Raw genomic sequence first — 21,853 nt, 5'->3', positions numbered from 1 at the left:
TCTTTACAGTGTAGGGCCCTGTCGGTACAAGTAGGACACATTGTAAGGGGGGTTCCACAACGACCTCAAAACACATGGAGCACGGACTTTCTTCAATGTCAGACATGTTGAACGGACTAATAAGCACAGTACAAGTCTTGGAAAACCTTTATTGTTTGAGAAAAAACAATTTTTGAAAAAACGTTACTGTACCTTTAAGAAAATAAAATGTACACTGCAAAAGTGCCTAAACGTTAATGAAAATGGCCAATTTTGCTAGGGAAGTTACCTATGGGCTATATGGTATTGCACCCCAAGTATGGACTAGATTTAACCCCTTATGGCGATTTTATCACATCCGGTAATTAAAAGTGCTTAAAACAAATAACACCTTGCCACAGCTCTGCCGTGGCGCCTACCTGCCCTTCTAATAAACCACCAGTAACACTCCGGTACAATTAGGCAGATCGCAAGCCCCTGGAGAAGCTACTGCTTGTGACCGTCTCCTCCGGCTCCTCACTGCGCACTGAAGGCGCGAAAATAGGCCCCGCCCATCTGCGACAATGGGGAACCGCCATGTCAGACGGCATGGGAAGTGGTGATTGTAAAACACTAGCCATATGGAACCCCCTATGCAAACGAGCAGAGAAAGCATCCTGCCCGGTAATCACCACCGTACCACTAAACTTTAGCACATGGAACTCTTTCAGTACATGAGCCATGAGTGCATTAGGCATAAATAAAGTACACAGGACTAGTCCCCTTTCTGTTAGGACTATACTTGCCCCACTAGTATGCATTTTTAGGTCTAAAATTCTGAACCTGGTCTCCTCAGAAATTATTAGACTGCACATACCTCAAAAACGTTTCTAGGAACGAACCTCTCCCCACACTGAAGATTCTGTTGTATTCCTCAGACCTCTGTGGGAAGGAAATATTATCTCAGTTACAGCTGCTGAAATCGTCAGACTCAAGGCAGAATTCTTCTTCCATGCTCTGCCTGAGTAAAAATAGCACACTCTGGTACTATTTAGAAAATAAAAAATTCTTGCTTGAAGACTTTAAACTAATATTTCTATCACCTCTTAAACTTTACCAGCTTCCTATGAGTGCAGGCAAAGAGAATGACTGGGGGGTGGAGTTAGGGGAGGAGCTATATAGACAGCTCTGCTGTGCATGCTCTCTTTGCCACTTCCTGTTGGGAAGGAGAATATCCCACAAGTATTGGATGAATCCGTGGACTCGATACATCTTACAAGAGAAAACTTACATTAAAGGCAGAGTTTAAGTTTTCTATCAAATGTTTAAAAGCAAGGAAACTCCTAGAGAAATGTGTTAGTGTGATGCTGAAGGGTGAGCAAGAGTTATATGTGAGGGAGAGGAGATGAGATGAGGCTATGTAAAAAGGAGAAGGGCACTGAGAGGGTGAGCAAGAGTTATATGTGAGAGAGAGGAGATGAGAGGAGGCTATGTAAAAAGGAGAAAGGCACTGAGAGGGTGAACAAGAGTTATATGTGAGGGAGAGGAGATGAGAGGAGGCTATGTAAAAAGGAGAAGGGCACTGAGAGGGTGAGCAAGGGCTGGCATGGGAGAGATAGTGAGATAAGTGGAAAAGCAGGGCTGTGTGTAAAGAAGAAGGGGTGAGAGTATAAGGAGGAGATAAAGGAATAAGAGGGAGTGAAGCAGAGAGTAAAGAGGCCGCTGTGTGAGAGGGTGTGGAGGATAGTGGATATCAGGGTGGTGGGAAGAGAGGTTGAGGAGGTGACTGTGTAAATGTTCCCTTTGTAGGGTGATGTCACTAGTGATTCTTTTTAAGATGTCATCAACAATGTAATGTGCAATGTCATCAGTGGTGTCATTGTTGATGTCAATACAAAGAGAGAACAATATATACATAAATACTAAACATTACATACATATTTATATATTCCAAAAGCAGGATGGCTTGTGGTATGAAGTTATGAAGTTAGTGCTTCATTACAAGATACTGACACAAATGCTCATGCAATTCATAAGATTTTAACACACACTACATATTTAAAGGGGCATTAAAGTCACTTTCTACATATACAAAATATATATAACATAATAAGCACTGGATGCAAAATATCTAAATGCAAAGTACATTTTTTAAAACATTCACAATTTGGTAGTATTGCATTGTTTTTCAGTCCAGGGACAAAAGCATATTGAGATGTGTTCCTCTTTTCTACCTTATTACCACCAATTAGAGGCAGATAGAAATGAGTTCCTCTTTTGATAGAACAAACACTGTGCTAAATGTTGAAAGGTCAAAGTTTAGAATACTGCAGAATGCACTCAAGCCTCTATGGGTAGAGTGGGCATATTTAGTCATAACATGGAGAATAACATTGAGTTTAATGTCCTATTTAGCTAATACCACAAAGAGAATGCAGGAGACTTTTCATGCCAGGGTTACATTTGAAGGTCTTTACCCTAATAAGGAATAATATAAAGCGGAGACAAAAACTGTACCTTGATCCTCCTTATGCTGACCTTTGCCTCAGAAACCCTCTCAATAGCTGAGGGGAAGAAGAGAGTTACAGTGAGTCTCACTGCACCATACAGGGACACTGCAACAAACACTCGACTTGCAGAGATAACATTGCCAAGCAGAACATACGTGGTGAATGTCACAAACACAATGATTTTGCTTGCAACAAAGAAAGATGCCAAGTTGATTCCACGTAGGTAAGAGCTTCGAAGGACCTTGGATATCTCCTTCCTAAGATAAAGGAAGCAAAACAAATGAAGGCCTAAAACTTACACAGCATGACATGATGACATTGTAACCTTGAAGGTAAAACATTCACACAGATACACAATGAGTTAAACTTTATGAGAAAATATGTCTTCCTACAGAATGAAGCTTTAATATTAGCAGGCCTTAAACAGTTAACTATGTAATGGGACATAAAACTTCTTGAGATTGTGACCTAAAATGTTTAATTGCAAAAATAAAAATTTTGAAATGTTGTGGATTTTGCAATTTTGAGAATTAGAAATGCACACTGCAGACTTCACAAGTCCAGCCATATAGTTGTCACTAATTGCCTCAACAGAGGTTAGCATACAAGAAAATGCAAAACAATAAAGGCTTTATTAACAAAGCTAAAGTGGCTAGTCTTGTCTATTCCAGTAATAATAAGAAACAAGCTCCTTCAAATAATTTGGCCATTGAAAAACAAATTAAAGTGTTCAATTCTTCTAAAACAGATGCACTCAACTTAGTGCAAGGTAACAGGAAACTCTCATAATTACGAGGTGTTTAATGTCCATTTAAGTGGCTATAAATAGAGTAAACATTATTTAAAAAAAAAAATAGCAAAAAATAGCAAAGGAAAGAAAATACAAAAATGTAGAGTGGGCACAGTTTATATATATTTATACCCAAAGCTCTGTCTTCACTTACTACTAGTGCATTTTTTGTGTCTTGAAGCAACTGTTAAACAGTGCTTCTAGTTACACAGCTGTCATGTTCACTAGCTTACCCCACAGTTTTACCTTATAGTGTGTACAATATTGCACTGTAAGGCTACAAATTGCTAGGTTACACTCAGTTCTGCCACATAAGGCTCTAAACTAGTGAGTACCAACTTCCTAACACATGAGGGCCACATATCAACATTTTAGAAGCCTTAAAGGACACATACATTTTATGACTATGGAAAAGCTAAACAATATATATTTGCTAATAATATATTAATATATATGAATATTATATGTGCAAATGTTTAATTTCCGATGTTACCTAAGGCAATATAAATTAGTGCAGAGGAACACAATTTATCCATCCCTGCTCTAGACAATTATATCTTAGTATGTCCTCAAGAGAAGTGACCAAATGAAAAGGTTACATTTTATAAAAGAACTATACCTTTATTAAAATGAATATTGAAAGTGCAAATTTGACTTCAATGTCCTTCTAGTTGTGTTATTTTTTAGGGTCATATTTATTAATGATGAAAATAATTTATTATTAATTTATTTATTATTATAAATTATTTATTTTTGAAAATGTTATCTTCCATTTATTTTTTTAAGTCCGTGTTAGTTACCACTTAAAGCTTGAAAGTATTAAATTGCTTATTCAGTTTCCGTGTTCATGATTCTTAAATGTATTCAGTTTTTAGTTTAAGAGTTGCAGAAATATGAGAAAAGAATAAGCGGAAGATCCCAGTATACCTACTTTCGTATATCATTGACCAGCTCTGTAAAAGACTGCTCCCAAGCATACATCTTAATTATTCTCATCCCAGATATCACCTCATTCATGGTACGGATTCTGGTGTCGGTGAAGGCTGCAGTCTTCCCTCTTAAGAAAAGTACAGATTTATTAGGGCTTAATGGACTACAAAATACAGTAGAAGACTTGCATAATTTACAAGTGCATAATAAAAAGACAATATAATAACACTTATTCTGAATTTCAAATTAACACTTACTCTGAATTTCAAATAAACAGTAGATTGTTTCCTGACAAATGTATTTCCCCCCATTTGCCAGACCCCGCTATCATGTGACAGCCATCATCCAATCAGAGACTAGTATACATATACACTGTGGACTTGTGCACATGTTCAGTAGCAGCTGGTGCCTCAGAACTTGCGCATATAAAAAGACTGTGCAAAATTTGATAATAAAGTAAATTGGAAAGTAAACTGTATGCTCTATATGAAACATGAAAGTATATTTTTACTTTAGTGTCCCTTTAAAACAAGGTTAATATGAAAAGTCATACAAAAGAATGTTTTAATTTTATTATATGCCTGATTTCCTGTAATTCCTGTCACGGGTTCAGTGTTAACTCCACTAGAATTAAAGTGAAGGTAAACTTTGATGAATGAAAGCCTTTTTTTTTAAAAAAAAACTATTAAAAACAGAAGCCCTTTTATTCATCAAAGTTTACAAATCAGCCGTTTTAATTAAAAACTTACATTTTTTTTCTTTTCACAGCTAGAGCAGCTTCCCCCTCCTGGAAATCCTCTCTTCACACGTCAGCAATGACTAATCTGACTTCCTCCAATCACAGCATGGCTTTAAGCAATAACCACCCTAGTGGGAAAGTCGTGATTGGAGGAAGCCGGATTAGTCATTGCTGATGTGTGAAGAGAGGATTTCCAGGAGGGGGAAGCTGCTGTAGCTGTGAAAAGAAAAAAAGGTAAGTTTTTAATCAAAACGGCTGATTTGTAAACTTTGATGAATGAAAGTGCCCCTGTTTTTAATAGTATTTTTAAAAAACGGGCTTTCATTCACCAAAGTTTACCTTCACTTTAAGATTTTTGCACGCGTCGGGTTGCTCTTGTATTACAAGTTAAAAATAAACTGTTTTCATTTCTGGGCTAATCCGATGCGCATAAAAAAACAAACGTAGAATATCGCGCACGTTTCTTGATAAAGTATTCCCCCATAGAAGACAATGAAGCAAAAAAAGTGGGGAGGAAACTAACACGCTACTCGCTCACAAACCTGATCCCATATTCTCAAGAGTGCAAACCATACATGAAAATATCAATAATTCTCATTCCAATGTTCTTCACATAGCAGAATATGCTCTATTTATTCAAATACATATTTCTAAACAAATCTGATGGTATTTTGCACAAAACAAAATATATGTTTACCTGATAAATTTCTTTCTTTCCGGATATGGAGAGTCCACAACGTCATTCAATTACTAGTGTGAATATCACTCCTGGCCAGCAGGAGGAGGCAAAAAAGCACCACAGCAAAGCTGTTAAATGTCACTCCCCTACCCATAATCCCCTCATTCAACCAAAGAGAAATGGAAAAAGGAATAACAGAAAGGTGTAGCGGTGCTTGAGATTTAGACAAAAAGAAAAGAAGGGTGGGGTTGTGGACTCTCCATATCCGGAAAGAAAGAAATTTATTAGGTAAGCATACATTTTGTTTTCTTTCCTAAGATATGGAGATTCCACAATATCATTCAATTACTAGTGGGAACCAACACCCAAGCTAGAGGACGCAGAATGAAAAGGGAGGGAGAACAAGACAGGCAGACCTAAACAGAAGGCACCACCGCTTGAAGAACCTTTCACTCGAAAGTAGCCTCAGCCGAGGCAAAAGTATTGAATTTGGAAAATTTGGAAAAAGTATGCAGAGAAGACCAAGTTGCAGCCTTGCAAATCTGTTCCACAGAAGCTTCATTTTTGAAAGCCCAAGAAGAGGAGACAGCCCTAGTAGAATGAGCCGTAATTCTCTCAGGAGGCTCTTGACCAGCAGTCTCATAAGCAAGAAGAATCGTACTTCTCAACCAGAAGGAAAGAGAAGTAGCAGTAGCCTTCTGACCCTTGCGTTTTCCAAACAGGGCAGAAGACTGACGAAAATCCTAATCGCCTGTAAATAGAATTTTAGAGCACGCACAACATCCAAGTTGTGCAACAGACGCTCCTTATGAGAAGAAGAAGGATTAGGACAGAGAGAAGGAACAACAATTTCCTGATTAATATTTTTAATCAAAACCACTTTATGGAGAAAACTGAATTTAGTATGAAGAACCACCTTATCCGTATGAAAGATAAGGTAAGGCAAATCACACTGCAAAGCTGAGAGTTCCGAAACTCTCAGAGCAGAAGAGATAGCAACAAGAAACAAAACCTTCCAAGATAACAACTTAATATCTATGGAATGCATAGGCTCAAACGGAGCCTGCTGCAAAACTTTAAGAATAAGATTAAGGTTCCAAAGAGGAGTAACAGGTTTAAATACAGGCCTGATTTTGACGAAGGCCTAACAAAAAGATCAAACATCTGGCACATCTGCCAGACGCTTATGTAGCAAAATAGATAAAGCAGAAATCTGACCCTTCAGAAAACTCAAAGAGTAGCACTTAGATTCACAACAATAAAAGGTATTTATGCCATACCTTATGGTAAATTTTACGAGTTACAGGCTTGCGAGCCTGCAGCATGGTCCCAATGATCGACTTCCAAATGCTCAATCTCCAAGCAGTCAGCTTCAGAGAAAAGAGATTTGGATGAAGGAAAGGACCCTGAATTAGAAGGTCCTTCCTCAGAGGTAACCTCCAAAGTGGCAGAGACGACATCTTCACCAGGTCTGCATACGAGATCCTGCGAGGCCATGCAGGAGCTATAAGAATTACCGACGCTCTCTCCTGTTTGATACGAGCAATGACTTGTGGAAGTAGCGCAAACAGAGGAAACGGATATGCTAGAACGAAAACCCAAGGAGCGGCCACAGCATCTATCAGAGTGGTCTGCGATTTTCTCTTGACCTTGAACCGTACCTTGGAAGTTTAGCATTCTGTTGAAACGCCATCAGATCCAACTCCGGCACCCCCTATTTGAGGGTCAACTTGGAGAACACCTCCGGATGGAGAGCTCACTCCCCAGGATGAAAATTCTGTCTGCTCAAGAAATCCACTTCCCAGTTGTCCAAGCCTGGAATGTGGATTGCAGACAGACAACAACTGAACTTCTGGGAGACTTCCGGTGGGAGGGTGTTCATGGCGGCAGCATAAAAAAGAAGCTCCGTCTGTATCAGCTAAGTGCTGCGACTAAAAACCATCAGAGTGCCCTAAACTGCATGTCTTTGGCGCAATCTAAACGCCCGACACACAGCAGTAAGGAGGAAGACATCGCTCCCCCGCCAAAGTCTGTATTATAGTGCCGGTGCGGCAAATAGACACAGCTCAGCAAATTTTCCCTCCCACCATCTTTAAGGCCTTCTACATACGCACAGCCTCCGATGGGATCTCGGACCTTCTGCGCTAACTCAGAAAGCTAGCGATAACACCAGATACTGACAGACCACAAAGCAACAGGTGAGAGGGGAAGAGTGACCAAATTGGATCACGATATATCGGACTGCAGAATAAATAACACCACTGGGCCTAAAACACCACGTGGGGGGATTAGCCAGCTAAACACTCTCACATACAAGTTGACCAAGTTATCTTTGGGGTACGTTAGAAGACACTAATACCTTTTAATACCGGAGGAGAGCAAGGTGCTTCATTGGAACAAAAGAAAGGATAAAACAGGCACAAATATGTAGAAGGCCACTATTGTTAAAAGCAACAATGGTCTGAGGCCAACTCTTCCCAATCCCCTATATCCACTACCAGCACAATGTCCCAAAGAGGTTAATAGACCAGGAGGAAAAAAACAAAGACTGACATAAAATAACCGCAAGAAAATTTTAATAGACCTCTTGATGGAAACTTTTGATCTCCCAGTCAGAGTATACAACTGCTAAACAACAAAAGGTATTCCAGCCTCCAGAAAATTTAAAAAGAACCTTTATTTTTCTTACATAGGGTCCTCAGAAGAAAACATACAACGTTTCAAGCCTGCTATAGGCTCTTAATCATATTTTATTACCAGTATACAACTGCTAAACATCAGGATTTAAAGCACACTTAGAGGTGGAATTTCCAGCTCTATCTACACCTACTCTCCAACAGAGACACCCTGCATGCAGCAATACTATTCGTGCTTCCATAAATCTAACACCACCATGGCAGCGAAAGCTAAAGCCACTTATAAGAAGCAACACCATTAAAGGGACACTGAACCCAAATTTTTTCTTTTTGTGATTCATATAGAGCAAGCAATTTTAAGCAACTTTCTATTTTACTCCTATTATCAATTTTTCTTCGTTCTCTTGCTTTCTTTATTTGAAAAAGAAGACATCTAAGCTAAGGAGCCAGCCAATTTGTGCTTCAGAACCATGGACAGCACTTGTTTATTGGTGCTGTCCAATCAGCAAGGACAACCCAGGTTGTTCACCAAAAAATGGGCCGGCATCTAAAATTTAATTCTTGCTTTTCAAATAAAGATACCAAGAGAATAAAGAAAATTTGACAATAGGAGTAAATTAGAAAGATGCTTAAAATTGCATGCTCTATCTGAATCATGAAAGAAAAAATTTGGGTACAGTGTCACTTTAAGCTGAAATACATCTAGCACCTGCATCACCAGAGCTATCAGACAAGGCCTCTGCTACTATTGACACACATCCAATAGTTTTACAGCTCTCTTCTTTATTTCTCCCTAAAATTGAACAGCTTCAAACAGGAGTGGATTCGCTTAATACGGAATTCAAGCAGTTTGTCAGAGTCCTTATTTTTCCTTGTACCTTTAAATTCTGGCTATGACTCATTTATCTCTGCCCACCAATCTGTTAAAGCACCTGAGTTCACAACCCTCTCTGCTTAGTATTTTGTCTAGAAGTTAGTTAGCAGCTGCTCTCAATGAGCTCCTCAAGAATCTTGGATTACAAAGTGTACTTCGTTCCAGAATCTCTGTCATTATCTTCTGTAGAGTTATTTCGGTGCCTTTCGCAACATTGTTGCAGTTCTCTAAACCCTGCACTTCCAATCTCTGTGCCGCAACATAGTGGCTAATTCCTACTCAACCTCCCATAACACTCAAGGTGGAAAAACTACAAATTTCCTGCAATCTGCAATCCGCAACTTGTCATCGTTTCACATCGCATGTTTATACTCTAAGTAAGTGTTCGCTGCCCAGCATATTTACTTACCGCACTACTGAAGCCGAACATGACGCTAGAGGAAAACTCCTCCCCTTTCTACCTCTACTCAAGGACTGCCCGTCGGCTAGTCTTTGCTTGTTTGGAAGGACGCCAGAGGAAAACTCCTCCCCCTTCTGCCATTTACTCACAGACTGCTTGTTAGTTAGACAACAGTAGTATGTGGTGAGCAGTACTTCAGGCTGAGTATTACCACGCAGCTACGTTAAGTCTTAAAGGGACAGTCAAGTCCAAAAAAAACTTTTATTTTTCAAATAGGGCATGTGATTTTAAACAACTTTCCAATTTACTTTTATCAACAATTTTGCTGTGTTCTCTTGGTATTCTAGTTGAGAGCAAACCTAGGAAGGCTCATATGATAATTTCTAAGCCCTTGAAGTCCGCCTCTAATCACATGCTTTTGTATTTGCTTTTCACAACAGGGGAGAGTAGTTCAAGTAAACCATATAGATTACATTGTGAGCACGCCCGTGGATTGTGGCAGACACTGCACTAATTGGCTAAATGCAACTATATGCAAAATAACTAATAGTCATGTGATTAGGGGTGGTCAGAAGATGCTTAGATACAAGATAGTCACAGCAGTAAAAAGTGTATTAATATAACAGTGTTGGTTATGCAAAACTGGGGAATGGGTAATAAAGGGATTATCTATCTTTTTAAAGAACAAAAATTCTGGTGTTGACTGTCCCTTTAAGGCTACAAATTATACTCTTATCCCCAGTCTCCTCATACTGTTATTATTGCCATCCTAGAATATTGTGAACACTCAGTGAATTCCCAACTAAGTTATCTCTTGGATCTGCATCACTACAGCTCAGCCTCTTGATTACTACTATACTGTATTCCTACACAGCCAAGAATTTATCTGAACTTCCTCATAGTTTGTTTCAGATTATAAATACTGGCCAGACATATGAACCATCTAAGGCTTGTATATCGACTAAACTTCATCTCCTTAGCTTCTGATAACACTTGATACCGTAGTGCAATCTTATCTATCTTTTTAAACAATAACAATTCTGGAGTAGACTGTAGTAGTCCCTTTAACGGGAGTTAATTGACCTTAATTGGCTGCAGGTGAAAAAACATTAACGTGGGGAAAACCTGAACTGGATTCCTCACCTGAAATTTTCTGCCACATCCAAACTGTGGAGTGGAATACCGGCCCATTTTATACAATTACATAATATATTTCAATACCACCAACAACATTGCATAATTTGTGGGGAAACCTATATTAAATTGAACACAATCCCCTTAGCTCTGTCACAATATATGTATGTATGTGCCTGCTTTTCTGAGCCTTCATATCTTTGAGCCTTTATAACTTTTTTGTGCAATATTTTTTGTAATAATTTATATTATGAGTGTAAATGTGCTTTGTTAAGTATTTTTGATGTGTTTTGTGACAATTTTTTGTTCCGCAAAACGGTTAAAGGGACAGCCAAGTCCAAAAAAAACTTTCATCATTCAAATAGGGCATATCATTTAAAACAACTTTCAAATGTACTTTTATCACCAATTTTGCTTTGTTCTCTTGGTATTCTTAGTTGAAAGCTACACCTAGGAAGTTCATATGCTAATTTCTTAGACCTTGAAGGCCACCTCTAATTCACCCCTAGAGGGCGTTAGTTCATGTGTTTCATATAGATAACATTGACCTCATGCACGTTAATTTACAGAGGAGTGAGCATTGATTGGCTAAAATCTCTGTCAAAATAACCGAAATAAGGGGGCAGTCTGCAGAGGCTTAGATACAAGATAATTACAGAGGTAAAATGTGTATTATTATAACTGTGTTGGTTATAAAAAACTGGGGAATGAGTAATTAAGGGATTATCTATCTTTTAAAACAATAAAAATACTGGTGTTGACTGTCCCTTTAACCAGTGCTCTGAGGTTGCGCTAACCCAAGAATTTATAATGGCTTAAGGGTATGAGATCTCAGGTGTTATTAAAAAAAAAAAAGGCTGGAAAAGGGCTTTAACATAGACATACATACATATACATGTCTAAATATATATATATATATATATATATATATATACTGTATGCGTGTGTGTGTGTACATATGTATTTATATATGTATTTACAGACATAAAATACACATAAACACATACATATGTACACATACACACTTGACAGCAAAGGGCTCCAATGCGCGCGCACACACACACACACATATATATATATATATTTGTGTGTGTGTGTGTGTGTGCGCGCATTGGAGCCCTTTGCTGTCAAGAAGAGGAAAAGATGTAAAAGCATATTTATGCAATATTATTATTTAACAAAAGGTTTAAACTATGAATTTACTGTAAATATTTAACATTTCAATGTTCTGCACATAGCAGAATATGTAGTATTTATAAATAGATATTCCTGTATATATCCTTATATAGCTATACCTAAATATAATCATCTATATATAGAGGTATAAATATATTGTTCCAAACTAGCATCAGATATCAGATATATATATATATATATATATATATATATATATATATATATATATATATATATATATATATATATATATATATATATATATATAATAACAAAATTTATGCTTACCTGATAAATTTCTTTCTTTCCGAACATGGAGAGTCCACAACGTCATTCCGATTACTAGGAGGAGGCAAAGAGCACCACAGCAAAGATGTTAAGTGTCACTTTCCTTACCCATAACCCCCAGTCATTCAGCTGAAGGGAAATGGAAAAAGAAGATAACAAAAAGGTGTAGAGGTGCATGAGGTTTAGATTAAAATTACTGTCTAATCTAAAGGGTGGGGTTGTGGATTCTCCATGTCCGGAAAGAAAGACATTTTTCAGGTAAGCATAAATGTTGTTTTCTTTCCTAAGACATGGAGAGTCCACAACATCATTCCAATTACTAGTGGGAACCAATACCCAAGCTAGAGGACACGGAATGAATAGAGATGGAGAACAAGACAGGCAGGCCTAAACAGAAGGCACCACCACAAGAACTTTTCTCCCAAAGGAAGCCTCAGTCGAGGCAAAAGTATCACATTTGTAGAATTTGGAAAAAGTATGCAGAGAGGACCAAGTTGCAGCCTTGCAAATCTGTTGCACAGAATCTTCATTTTTGAAAGCCCATGAAGATGAAACAGCTCTAGTGGAAAGAGCTGTAATTCTCTCAGGAGGCTGCTGTCCAGCAGTCTCATAAGCAAAATAAAATCATATTTCTTAACCAGAGGGAAAGAGAAGTAGCAGTAGTCTTCTGACCCTTACGCTTTCCAGCAAAACAAACAAACAAACAGGGCAGAGGACTGGCGAAAATCCTTAGTAGTATGTAGATTTTTAGAGAACGCACCACATCCATGTTGTGCAATAGAAGAAGAATTAGGACAGAGAGAAGGAACAACAATTTACTGAGTAATATTTCTATCCGAAACCACTTTAGGAAGAAACCCCAATTTAGTACGAAGAACTGCCTTATCTGCATTAAAGATAAGGTAAGGCGAATCCCACTGCAAAGCCGAGAATTCCAAAACTTTCTGAGCAGAAGAGATAGCCATATGAAACAAAATCTTCCAAGATAACAGCTTAATATCTATGGAATGCATTGGCTCAAAAGGAGCCTGCTGCAAAACTTTAAGAACAAAGTTAGGGCTGCAAGGAGGAGCAACAGGTATAAACACAGGCCTGATTCTGACCAGGGCCTGAAAAAAGGATTGAACATCTGGCACATCCGCCAGAAGCTTATGTAGAAGAATAGATAGTGCAGAAATCTGTCCTTTCAGAGAACTGACTGACAACCCTATCTCCAGACCTTCCTGGAGAAAAGACAAAATTCTAGGAATTCTGACCTTACTCCAAGAGTAGCCCTTTGATTCACACCAATAAAGGTAATAACGTCATACCTTATGATACATTTTACGAGAAACAGGCTTGCGAGCCTGAATCATAGTATCAATGACAGACTCAGAAAACCCACGCTTAGCCAGAACTAAGCGTTCAATCTCTAAGCAGTCAGCTTCAGAGAACGAGATTTGGATGGAGGATAGGACCCTGAGTTGGGAGGTCTTTCCTCAGAGGTAACCTACAAGGTGGAAGAGATTACATCTTCACTAGGTCTGCATACCAGATCCTGCGAGGCCATGCAGGAGCTATTAGAATTACCGACACTCTCTCCTGTTTGATACGAGCAATCACTCATTGAAGGAGCGCAAATGGAGGAAACGGGTATGCTACACTGAAAACCCAAGGAACCGCCAGAGCATCTATCAGAGCGGCCTTCGGATTTCTTGACCTTGAACCGTACCTTGGAACCTTGGAGTTCTGCTGAGACGCCATCAGATCCAACTCCGGCACCCCCGACTTGAGGGTCAACCTAGAGAACACCTCCGGATGAAGAGCCCACTCCCCCGGATGAAATGTATGTCTGATCAGGAAATCTGCCTCATAGTTGACCACTCCTGGAATGTAGATGGCAGATAGACAACAATTGTGAGCCTCCCCCCACTGAATAATCCGTGCCACCTCCTTCATGGCTAAGGAACTCTGAGTTCCTCCCTGGTGATTGATGTAAGCCACTGAGGTGATGTTGTCCGATTGGTAACTGATAAACCGAGCTAAGGACAATTGAGGCCAAGCCATCAGAGCATTGTAGATCGCTCTCAACTCCAAGATGTATATGGGGAGAGCAGACTCATCCAAGTCCATAGTCCCTGCGCCTTTAATGAGTCCCAGACTGCTCCCCAGAGAGCTAAACAGGACAATAGAGAAAATTATTTTTTAAAAGATAATAACGATAGATCCAAATCCATGGAAAATTTCACTCCGTTGATTACAGAATACAATTGTAATCATAAAAGGATACGTCAAATTATCAATAAACACTGGGGCATCAATAAAAAAGATCCCATTTTAGGAAATTTAGTAAGTGACAAACCAAGAATAGTATATAAAAAAGCACCCAGTTTAAAATCCCCTTTAGCTCCTAGCAAGATAGTGAAACACAAAATTCTTAATAATCGCCAACAAGTGGGTAATTTACCAGTAGGATCCTATAGATGTAAGGATAGGAGATGTAAACTCTGTGTTAAGATAATACATCAACAAACGACTTTTAAATCAAATTTAACGGGGAAACATTTTTCTATAATTGGTCATATTACATGTGCCTCCAGATATGTAGTATATCTGCTGTCCTGTGTTTGTGGAGTCCAGTATGTTGGTAGAACCTGCAGACGACTTAGTATCAGATGGTCAGAGCATGTAAGAAATATGAAGAAGAATTATAAGAATCACAGTGTCCCCAGACACTGTAACCAATCACATAACGGCAACACTGATGGCTTTAGTATTTGCCCTATAGAACATATCCCAGTATCACATTTGTACAATAGACTTCCAGACTTAGACAGAGGGAGACCTACTGGATACACATTTTGAGGAGCCTCCATCCCAATGGTCTAAATCTGAATATAGATTTGGCAGCTTTTTTAGACGTGGCATTTGTATCCAGTGGGTCTCCCTCAGCAACATTTGTATCACATAAATTTTGCAGTTTTGGAACTCACAATTCCAGGGATGTCAATATGCAAAGGGATATTTATTGGGTACTAGATCTGGTTCATTCGCAATACATGTATATTGTCTATTGTTACTACTGTGATTATAATTGTATATATGCTATTGGTACCATTATATCCCTGTATATTCTAATATCATCATAGTACCAATTAACTAGGGGTACCTCATCATTTTCCAAAACCATATATACAATTGATTCACTGAGAATTAATTCCAATATACCATATGCATATTCCCTTTTCCATGTAATATTTATAACAAGTATTCTCTCCAATTTTGGATTTAATATTTGCATAGGTTTTTAATTGTTTTTATTAATAAGCTTTGTTATTAATATGATTTTATACTTAGATTAGATATTTAAATTTATGAATTTTTAGATTTCACCATTGTTCCATATTTAATAGTGGATTTATTATTGTCACTGTATGATATTAGACTGTACCCCTGTATCTCCTCATATGGTCATATGTGACAGTCATTTGTGGCGAAAATGTTATGCCTTTAAATTTTAGTTAATGGTTTTGCAATGAAATGTTAGCTGTTCCTGAAATAGTTAACCAGCACGATAGAGACAGGAACTTCCTGTTAGAACCACCCAATAAGACAGGTGTTGTAAGGTATATAAGGTGAGATAATGTCTTTTAAAGCACAGCCTGATGAAACGGCCATCCAGCCGAGAAACGCGTTGCTGTTATTGTTTTTAACAATAAATCACCTTTTTTTATGAGACACCTTGCTGCCTGTGAATCTATTACCTACATGCTACATATATCCAATTGGAATTACAGCGTCTTTCATTCCCAAGACCAGTTACTACTACCTTTAGTGACATACCGGTAATCGGAGCTCTACAGGATGACTCGCCTGTGATTGGAGTGTTGGAGATCACGTGTACCGGCTCCTGGGCGTGTCTGTCGGGTGACCTGTCCCGACCTGCTGTTTTAGGCACAGTATGTGTGCCGCATCGCTTGTGAGTATATCCAGCACGGGGGGAGTTGTTGGGAACCACCGGTCTATTGCTCCTGCAATACTGTTTTATGGTTGGCGCCTCTCTCTTTTCCTTTTTTGTCTACAGCCGAGTATCCATCTGGATCACTTCTGGGAGTGCAGCCGTGATTCTACGTGGATCATTCACAGCTTCCATTCAGCACCAGCACACCTTTGGGGATTCTCTGATCCTTTCTTTTCATACTTACCCTTGCAAGGAAGCGCCAGGAGCTTAGACTTGGAGGTAACAGCTGACCAAGATTTAAGCCACAGAGCCCTATGGGCTAGAACAGTGAAGCCAGACATCTTGGCTACCAGTCTAATGATTTGCATGTTAGCATCATAAAAGAATTGGCTAATTTGAGAGCCTTAATTCTATCTAGAATCTCCTCCAACGGAGCCTCTTCTATAATTAATTCAGACAAGGCATTGCACCAATAATATGCTGTACTTGCTACTGCGTCAATACAAACTGTAGGTTGCCATTGAAGACTCTGATGAACATACATCTTCTTCAAATAAGCCTCCAGCTTTTTGTCCATGGGATCCTAAAAGGAACAGCTATCCTTGATGGGGATCGTAGTTCTCTTAGCCAGAGTAGAAATAGCCCCTTCTACCTTAGACACTGTGTGCCATGAATCTCTAATGGAGTCAGCAACAGGAAACATATTTTTAAAGACGGGAGACGGGGAGAAAGGTATCCCTGGCTTCTCCCATTCCTGTGAAATAATCTACGTCATACAGTCTGGAACAGGAAACATTTCACAGAGGAAGGAACATCATAGTATTTGTTAAGCTTACTAGATTTCTTAGGGTTGACAGAAGAGTCAGAGTCATCCAAAGTAGCCAATACCTTCTTTAGCAGTAAACGAAGGTGTTCAAGCTTAAATCTGAAGTTTACTTCTTCAGCATCAGACAAAGGAATTATACTGACCGAATCTGAGATTTCACCCTCAGAGGCTACTGAGATATCCTCCTCATAAGACTTATGAGGGAGGGCAACCTGCAGAGCAGCAGACGGAACAGACACCTTACACTCTGAATGTCTTTTAGATTTCCTCTTGCGCTTCCCCATCATGGGAAAAGCAGATAAAGCCGCTGATACAGCAGAGGATATCTGTGCAGCAAAATCTGATGGCAAATAAACTCCTCCAGGAGGCTGAGAGGAACTGCAGGGCACTGTATGTGACGCCATAGAGGCCTGGGACGTTTCAGGATGATGCTGTTCAGGCAATGCCACAGCTTTCTCCTCAGAGACATTGGGCTCAGAGGGCATTAAAAGGATAGTCAAGTCCAAAAAAAACTTTCATGATTCAAATAGGGCATGTAATTTTAAACAACTTTCCAATTTACCTTTATCACCAATTTTGCTTTGTTATCTTGGTATTCTTAGTCGAAATCTAAACCTAGGAGGTTTATATGCTAATTTCTTAAACCTTGAAGGCCGCCTCTAATCTAAATGCATTTTGACAGTTTTTCACCACTAGAGGGCGTTGGTTCACGTGTTTCATATAGATAACATTGAGTTCATTTACGTGAATTTACCGAGGAGTGAACATTGATTGGCTAAAATGAAGTATATCAAAAGAACTGAAATAAGTGGCAGTCTGCAGAGGATTACATACAAGATAATTACAGAGGTAAAACGTGTATTATTATAACTGTGTTAGTTATGCAAAATTGGCGAATGAGTAATTAAGGGATTATCTATCTTTAAAAACAACAAAAATTCTGGTGTTGACTGTCCCTTTAATTTATCTTTACACTTTAGCGCTCTAGCTAAACAAGTAGCACAAAATTGCATAGTTGAAACAATTTGGGACTCTAGGCATAGTAAGCATTTATCAAAGGAAACAGCTTCTGATTCCATGTCCATAGCTCAAAATATAACAGTTTCACAAAAAGAACACACAAAATAAAAATATTAGAAAATGAACTACTGTCACTTTAAAAATAAAACTTATGCCTCAAAGCGTTATTCATACTAATAACGCTCACACCTCTACACCTCAGACAGTCTGAGATGCCCTACCTTACTCTCAGAGAAATTCTTGTGTTTAAACCGCAGCCGGATTGAAAATGTACACGGAGACTGCTACAAGCAACTTGCCACCGAAAACTGCCTGGAAACAGTGATGCCACTCCTCTACGTATCGGATGAGCGGTGAGTCACATGACCGGCAAACAGGAACTGCGTAGCTAACTAAAAGCACGCTTTCCTAACTGCCGAATAAAATAACAGTCCCCCACATTTGCCATGCTAAGAGATTGACACTCCTCCTAAAAATGGCCGCCAAACTGCCATACTGTGTAACACATAAAAAGCCCCATATAGCCTGTCACTCTATCAGAGCACTTCATTTATGAGCCCCTAAATAAAAATATTAGAAAATGAACTACTGTCACTTTAAAAATAAAATGTATGACTCAACGCGTTATTCACACTAATAACGCTCACACCTCTACACCTCAGACAGTTTGAGATGCCCTACCTTACTCTCGGAGAAATTCTTGTGTTTAAACCGCAGACGGATTTAAAATGTACACAGAGACTGCTGCAAATGACTTGCCACAGAAAACTGCCTGGAAACAGTGACACAGCTCCTCTCCGTATCGGATGAGCGGCGAGTCACATGACCGGCAAACAGGAACGGCGCAGCTAACTAAAAGCGTGTGTTCCTAATTGCTGAATGAAATAACAGTCCTCCACATTTGCCCTGCTAGGAGATTGACACTCCTCCTAAAAATAGCCGCCAAACTTCCGTAATGTGTAACATACAAAAAGCCCCATATAGCCTGTCACTCTATCAGAGCACTTCATTTATGAGCCCAAAAATAAAAATTAAATGTCTCCAAAGTAAGGGAAACTTAACCCTTCACATAACAAGTGACTGCACCTGCCACAAAAAATCCTGTACATAAAGGATTATCATTTCCCTTAGAAACTATTGCAGAGTTAACTGTCTTCAGGATTGATATGTCCCCTTACTGCAGAGTTAACTATCTTCTTAAAGTGCAAGCCTCCAACACCTAGAAGACAAAAGCACTTACCTGCAATCTAGCTGTCCGGCAGGAAGACAGCTCACCAGGCATGGAAGGACAGATACTCCTTACAGAGATCTGTGGAAAAAGAAAGAACAGTGTAACCAACTCTGGCTTTCTGTGAAGAGGGCAGCAAATATGTTAGGAAAACAACAGCAGGGACCACCTCACCACTTCCTAACTGCTTAAAAGCCACCACACTACTCTTACGCAAGAGATCGACGTGGACACAGCTAAACCCAAATCCTTGCTTGCAGGGAAAAGTACCCAAAAAAGGAAAAAAAGTTCTTCAGACACCAAACTTCACCTCCTCCATTGACAGAAGCAAAGAGAATGACTGGGGGTTATGGATAAGGGAAGTGACACTTAAAGCGACAGTCAACACCAGAATGTTTGTTGTTTTAAAAGATAGATATGCCCTTAATTACCCATTCCCCAGTTTTGCATAACCAACACAGAAAAATAATATATGTTTTACCTCTGTGATTACCTTGTATCTAAGCCTCTGCAAATTGCCACCTTATTTCAGTTCTTTTGCCAGACTTGCATTATAGCCAATCAGGGCTCACTCCTCTGTAAATTCATGTGCATGAGCTCAATGTTATCTATATGAAACACATGAACTAACGCCCTCTAGTGGTCAAAATGCATTTAGATTAGAGGCGGCCTTCAAGGTCTAATAAATTAGCATATGAGCCTCCTAGGTTTAGCTTTCAACTAAGAATACCTAAAGAACAAAGCAAAATTGGTGATAAAAGTAAAGTTGTAAAGTTGTTTAAAATGACATGCCCTATTTGAATCATGAAAGGTTTTTTTGGACTTGACTGTCCCTTTAACAGCTTTCCTGTGGTGCTCTTTGCCTCCTCCTGCTGGCCAGGAGTGAATATCCCACTAGTAATTGGAATGACGTGGAATCTCCATGTCTTAGGAAAGAAATATGTATTTATGAATAAACAGGCTATGACTACGGCTTTTTAGCTCTGCATGTTCCTGAGTTTTCTGTACGCTTTTTAAAGATTGCAAATAAATTGTTTGTTTTTACATTGGAGGGTGTGGATAGTTCCTTTTCTTCATATGAATAAATAGAACATAGTCATCTATGTGAAGAACACTGGAATGTGAAATATTCCAATTTTGAGCACGAGAGTTGGGTGTTTTTTCCCCACTTTTTTGCTCTATTAACTTTTATGGGGGAAAAGGTTATCGAGCGCGTGATATTTTAACTTTGGCTTTGTGCGCACATACGGTTAGAGCAGAGTAAGCTTTTCCTGTAACATACTGTTTATCAGGCCCCCACAACTCCAGTCCTAAATGTCACTAACTGGCAAGATTCTAATGATTTCAGTACCTGAGTACAGGCATGTCAGTCACAGTGAGTGAGCAGCTTATCAGCCCAGAGAGGAAATAAAAATCTGACCTGTTAGGGGGGCTTGAAGAACTGGAGTACTCCCTGCAAATGGTCTAGGTGCCTCTAGGGGTACATGTAACACAGGTTGAAAAACAAAGCAACAAGGTTTGAAACAATGTTTTATACATTATTACAAACACTGCTGCCATATACTGATATACACACACCAGAGTCTACCAAGGTTTCAACATAGGGCACCAAGATAAGAAAGTACATTTGAGAACAGATGTAAACTGGAAAGTTTTTTGTGTTTTTTTTTTTTTTAATTGCATTCACTATCTGAATCATGAAAAATTAATGTTCACTTTACCGTTATCTCACTTTACTATTTTCATTATGTTTATGACATTTATTTTTTATGCTGATCTTTGTCATACAGTTCTTAATGGCAAACATCTCAGATTAAAATAACATTTAGAGCTAAATAATATATCAAAAGTGTACTAAATACATTATGCAGGAGCCTAAAAGCTCTATTTTTATGTGCAAATGTTTCAGACAATTTTTGAGTATAATGTTCTTAGGAAATATATAAAATACAGAGCACCCAGTTGTCTCAGAATTTGCAGGATCATCCTGAATTCTACCTAGTAATTTCCTGTCTCATCCCCTATTTATGTCCTGATTTCTACCTAGCAACTTCCTGTCTCATCCCCTATTTATGTCCTGAATTCTACCTAGCAACTTCCTGTCTCATCCCCTATTTATGTCCTGAATTCTACCTAGCATCCCTTCCTGTCTCATCCCCTATTTATGTCCTGAATTCTACCTAGCAACTTCCAGTCTCATCCCCTATTTATGTCCTGAATTCTACCTAGCAACTTCCTGTCTTATCCCCTATTTATGTCCTGATTTCTACCTAGCATCCCTTCCTGTCTCATTCCCTATTTATGTCCTGATTTCTACCTAGCATCCCTTCCTGTCTCATCCCCTATTTATGTCCTGAATTCTACCTAGCATCCCTTCCTGTCTCATCCCCTATTTATGTTCTGAATTCTACCTAGCAACTTCCTGTCTCATCCCCTTTTTTTGTCCTGAATTCTACCTAGCAACTTCCTGTCTCATCCCTTTTTTTGTCCTGAATTCTACCTAGCAACTTCCGGTCTCATCCCCTTTTTTTGTCCTGAATTCTACCTAGCAACTACCTGTCTCATCCCATATTTATGCCCTGAATTCTACCTAGCAACTTCCTGTCTCATCCCCTTTTCTTGTCCTGAATTCTACCTAGCAACTTCCTGTCTCATCCCCTTTTCTTGTCCTGAATTCTACCTAGCAACTTCCTGTCTCATCCCCTTTTTTTGTCCTGAATTCTAC

At 39.0% G+C, this 21,853-nt stretch overlaps 1 protein-coding gene across 1 annotated transcript in view; it reads right to left on the bottom strand.

Annotated features, from left to right (window-relative positions):
• Window positions 1-21,853, bottom strand: part of ABCC4 (ATP binding cassette subfamily C member 4) — a 994,138-nt gene that overhangs the window by 643,946 nt on the left and 328,339 nt on the right. The window contains exons 7-8 of the mRNA XM_053707839.1: window positions 4,190-4,315; window positions 2,476-2,725 (exon numbers count right to left, since the gene is read on the bottom strand). Of these exons, the coding sequence (XP_053563814.1) occupies window positions 2,476-2,725; window positions 4,190-4,315 (376 nt within the window). The remainder of the gene's footprint in view (window positions 1-2,475; window positions 2,726-4,189; window positions 4,316-21,853) is intronic.

Source organism: Bombina bombina, chromosome 3 (genome assembly GCF_027579735.1).
Source record: "Bombina bombina isolate aBomBom1 chromosome 3, aBomBom1.pri, whole genome shotgun sequence".
NCBI classification, from domain to species: Eukaryota; Metazoa; Chordata; class Amphibia; order Anura; family Bombinatoridae; genus Bombina; species Bombina bombina.
The sequence above is the reverse complement of the archived record's forward strand: the minus strand, read 5'-3'. Positions and strand labels throughout refer to the sequence as shown.